The 5,240-nt window shown below is 43.0% G+C and overlaps 1 protein-coding gene across 1 annotated transcript; it reads left to right on the top strand.

Annotated features, from left to right (window-relative positions):
• Positions 1-3,959: 3,959 nt before the first annotated feature.
• Positions 3,960-4,925, top strand: LOC124283893. The gene has a single exon (XM_046719930.1). It carries the CDS (start codon positions 3,960-3,962, stop codon positions 4,923-4,925), a length of 966 nt encoding a protein of 321 aa, XP_046575886.1.
• Positions 4,926-5,240: the final 315 nt, after the last annotated feature.

The following is a 5,240-nucleotide window of genomic DNA, read 5'->3' as shown; positions in this document are numbered from 1 at the left end:
CGTAACTCATTGCAACTGGTCGTATTTTAACGTTTTTTAATAAATGAAGTAACAAGAGCCAACAAACTATATGATTAAAACGCTAAGAAACCCTCAATATAGGTCATTTCTATTTAACGATGAGCCAAGTATTTGGCACATGGGCTTGTATTGCTGAAAATAATACGTCCTGGGTCCTACAAGCGTACACTGATATCCATATACATATAAAGAAGTCATTTTTTATATGTATATGGATATCAGTGTACGCTTGTAGGACCCAGGGCGTATTATTTTCAGCAATACAAGCCTCTGTGGTATTTGGAAAATGTTTTTCCTTGATGTAAATACTTTTCTTAGTTTTTTTTATCCAAAGTTTGAAATTGTGGCATTGGGAATGAAAACTCGGAATAGTTATCTATATAGTTATTAGAAATAATATTTACTTGATTTTGTTTGATTTTTGTGTATTTTATTTAATTTGTATTCACAATATTGCAAATTTATATGCTATATGCTTTTCTCAGTCTCAGTGTTAGAATGGCAGTTAAAATTCAATGACCATTCAAATCCAGTGGCAATGAAAACAGTGATAAAAGCAATAAAGTGGTGATAATATTCAAATTGCTGCAACAGTGGTCAAGTTTCCAAAATAGGCCAAGGCCGAGTATCGAGGGTGAAAAATGATCTTCACGCAACTGATGATATTTTTGTAACGTGAGATGATGTAATGTGAGATGACAGAGGCAAAAACACACCCATTATGTATTGTGTATTCTGAACCTTGTAACACTGGGTTAGACTATGCTGGAACGTTCCATAATGTACTGGGTTAGACTATGCTGGAACGTTCCATAATATACTGGGTTAGACTCTGCTGGAACGTTCCATAATATACTGGGTTAGATTATGCTGGAACGTTCCATAATATACTGGGTTAGACTATGCTGGAACGTTCAATAATATACTGGGTTAGACTATGCTGGAACGTTCCATAATATACTGGGTTAGACTATGCTGGAACGTTCCATAATATACTGGGTTAGACTATGCTGGAACGTTCCATTCGTTTTTATGTACCTTGCAGTAGCTTCCAGAACGCTCAGTCTAAATATAGCACAGTCCTGACTTACCGAATACCAACAGAAACAAGGTATAAATGCACACATTCACGCACGCGCACGCGCGCAGAGAAAGACACACATACACACACGCACGCAGACACACAGACATACACACACATATACTGGGTTAGACTATGCTGGAACGTTCCATAATATACTGGGTTAGACTATGCTGGAACGTTCCATAATATACTGGGTTAGACTATGCTGGAACGTTCCATAATATACTGGGTTAGACTATGCTGGAACGTTCCATAATATACTGGGTTAGACTATGCTGGAACGTTCCATAATATACTGGGTTAGACTATGCTGGAACGTTCCATAATATACTGGGTTAGACTATGCTGGAACGTTCCATAATATACTGGGTTAGACTATGCTGGAACGTTCCATAATATACTGGGTTAGACTATGCTGGAACGTTCCATAATATACTGGGTTAGACTATGCTGGAACGTTCCATAATATACTGGGTTAGACTATGCTGGAACGTTCCATAATATACTGGGTTAGACTATGCTGGAACGTTCCATAATATACTGGGTTAGACTATGCTGGAACGTTCCATAATATACTGGGTTAGACTATGCTGGAACGTTCCATAATATACTGGGTCTATTAACAGACGTTCCTGTATACTGGGTTATGCTGGAACGTTCCGCAATGTTCTGGGTTAGACTATGCTGGAACGTTCCATAATATACTGGGTTAGACTCTGCTGGAACGTTCCATAATATACTAAGGTTAGATTATGCTGGAACGTTCCATAATATACTGGGTTAGACTGATGCTGGAACGTTCAATAATATACTAGGTTAGACTATGCTGGAACGTTCCATAATGTACTGGGTTAGACTATGCTGGAACGTTCCATAATATACTGGGTGGAACTCTGCTGGAACGTTCCATAATATACTAGGTTAGATTATCCTGGAACGTTCCACATATCTAAGGTTAGATCTAGCGCTGGAACGTTCCATAGCTAATTGGGTTAGACTATGCTGGAACGTTCCATAATATAACAATTGGGTTATCTGCTGGAACGTTCCATAATATACTGGGTTAGATTATGCTGGAACGTTCCATAATATACTGGGTTAGACTATGCTGGAACGTTCAATAATATACTGGGTTAGACTATGCTGGAACGTTCCATAATATACTGGGTTAGACTATGCTGGAACGTTCCATAATATACTGGGTTAGACTATGCTGGAACGTTCCATTCGTTTTTATGTACCTTGCAGTAGCTTCCAGAACGCTCAGTCTAAATATAGCACAGTCCTGACTTACCGAATACCAACAGAAACAAGGTATAAATGCACACATTCACGCACGCGCACGCGCGCAGAGAAAGACACACATACACACACGCACGCAGACACACAGACATACACACACAAACAGAGACAGACATACGCACGCGCGCTTAGAACACATACACGCATGCACGCACGCCCATACTGACTGACTGACTGAGTTTAGTTTTACGCCGCTTTTAGCAATATTCCAGCAATATCACGGCGGGGGACACCAGAAATGGGCTTAACACATTGTGCCCATGTGGGGAATCGAACCCGGGCCTTCGGCGTGACGAGCCAACGCTTTAACCACTAGGCTACCCCACCGCCCCCGCACGCCCATACACAGACAGACATATTCTATTGGAAAACTGTATAGATTGAAAAGAATACCTTGATCCCAGCCTACCTCACCAGATGTATCTCATTTCTCTCCGACAAACATCTTTATAGTGATCTTCGAGTTTAAAGAAATGAAAGTGTCATGTTTGAACTCTACGCCGATATAACTAATAATAATAAAAGCATGCACGAATGATATATGTATACACGATGGGGGCTGTGCTAGAAGGGCTTCTGGACCCAAACGAGTGTCCACAAATGACAGCACATGACATTGACATGTTGTTATTGTCGCGCACGTGTCAACATGGGATGGGTCGAGATTGTTTACACATCGTTTGATAAACTACCAGTCTTGTCACCAGCTGTTTAAAGATATTATTACGTAAATGTGGCATTTTATGTAACTGTCTGCTCCCTTTCGTAATCTTCTGAAACATGACATTTTTGGTGTAAACATTCGCTTGTCAGATGTAACGCCCACAAATTGCTTATCTAAGGTTGAAACCCTTGTGTTGTGTGATGATCTTTTCCAAAGTCTGTTTCAGAATAATGCGCAGGTGCGTTTTGGTGATCAGTAATGCATTTGTTTACCGGGTTGTCATGTTAACAAATTGGGAGGTTGGGTTGGGTTGGGTAGGGGAAATGGTGCGGTGCGGTGCGGTGCGGTGCGGTGCGGTGCGGTGCGGTGCGGTGCGGTGCGGTGCGTTGCGTTGCGTTGCGGTGCGGTGCGGTACGGTGCGGTGCGGTGCGGTCATATACAGAGAGACGATGGGGTAGCCCAGTGGTTAAAGAGTTCGCTCGTTGTGTCGAATACCCGGGTTTGACCTCATATCGCCTACACCACTATTTCGCCTACAGCTTATATAAACATCCTGTCAAATCCCATCTACCCTGTTCAGGGGAATGGAATGGCCCTATTCCACTGTAGTTTCATCGAATGCAACTAAATGGGAGAGAAGACTTTTGAGAAGTTACTATTGATACATGATTTGTTTTAAGTATACAGTGAAGGATATTAGTGAAGGGGTTATGCTTACCCCTGGGTGAGATAATCCCATTGTTTTGATTAGAATTAATACTTCAAAAGATTTATCTTATAAAAGTAAAAAGATTATAATTAGGTCTGTTGTGGTTGCAATGAGGGGTCATCTCAACATAATTTTCTCAAAGTATATATACATGCCACTGATCTTTAGTCGGTATCAAAATGGCAAATCTCCAGAGAGCTGAGTTCGTGACTTCACAGAGAGGTGGACAGCAGTTACTGTATGCAGGCTACCGGTACAGGCTCAATGTCAAGCGACAGGTTGCTACACACTGGAAGTGTGTCCTCACAGGATGCAATGGTCGCAGCAGCACCATCGGAGACCACGTAGTGTCCTCCACTATTCACAGCCACCCACCCTTTGAGAATGGAGAACACATCCGACTCGTCGCCCGTGTAAAAGAGCGTGTAAAGACTGACATCTCACCGGTGCTGCAGATCTACAACAACGAGCTCGACCTCCTTGATGAAGATGATGCCGCAACTGCACCCACGTACTCTAATATTCAGGCCGCACTGTACAGACACAGAGCTAAGTCCATCCCACCACTGCCTGAGAGCAGGGCTGGCGTCACTCTAGAAGGAATATGGACCCAGACCGATGATGGCCGAGAGTTCCTCTGTGTAGACGACGGTGAAGATGACAGACTTTTGCTGTTTGCTACAACCGAGATGCTGGAATTATTGAGCGACGCTGACATTCTCTTTATGGATGGTACATTCTTTGTGTGTCCTAACCTGTGGCTACAAGTGTACATCATTCATTGTCTGGTGAATGGTAAAATGTTTCCTGTCGCTTTTGCGTTGCTTCCCAACAAGACCAAGCGGACGTATGTTAGGCTTTTCACTTTGCTGAAGGATATTGTTGTGAGACGACTTGGCATCGAACTTTCACCAGAAATATTCCAGATCGACTATGAAGCAGCAGTTATCAGTGCTATTAGTGAAGTCTTCCCCGACAGTTCCGTCCGAGGTTGCCTATTCCATTATTCTCAAGCTTTGTGGCGTCAAGTTTTGGAGAGGGGACTGTCTCGCGACTACATGAACAACCCAGCAGTCAAGCCCACGTTCGACGAGCAGCTGCTTTGCCACTCCTTCCCTGAACCAGGTCCAAGATGCTTGGTTTGAAGTCATCGAGCAGTCTCCCGACGGCGACAGAGTAGCAGCCTTCAACGACTACGTCACCAGCACCTGGGTTGAAGATGATGCCAAGTTCCCTGCAATGGTGCATAAAGTTGTTTTGTAGAATACCCGGGTTCGATTCCGAACATGAGTGCAATCTGTGAAGCCCAATTATGGTGTCCCCGGCATGATGTAGCTAAAAGCGGCGTAACATCATATTCACTCACTTATATACAGAGTGATCGAGCCATCATTTGAAAATAGTCTTTTATTTCTCGTCACACCGAAGGCCCGGGGTCGATTCCCCACATGGGTTCAATA

Source organism: Haliotis rubra, unplaced genomic scaffold (genome assembly GCF_003918875.1).
Source record: "Haliotis rubra isolate DU_JTF1 unplaced genomic scaffold, ASM391887v1 Scf324, whole genome shotgun sequence".
In the NCBI taxonomy this organism is placed as follows: Eukaryota; Metazoa; Mollusca; class Gastropoda; order Lepetellida; family Haliotidae; genus Haliotis; species Haliotis rubra.
Note: the sequence above shows the minus strand (reverse complement) of the source record. Positions and strands in the feature narration are given on the sequence as shown.

Coding starts and splice junctions, on each gene's coding strand:
- LOC124283893 (XM_046719930.1), top strand. CDS start 3,960: ATGGCAAATCTCCAGAGAGCTGAGTTCGTGACTTCACAGAGAGGTGGA.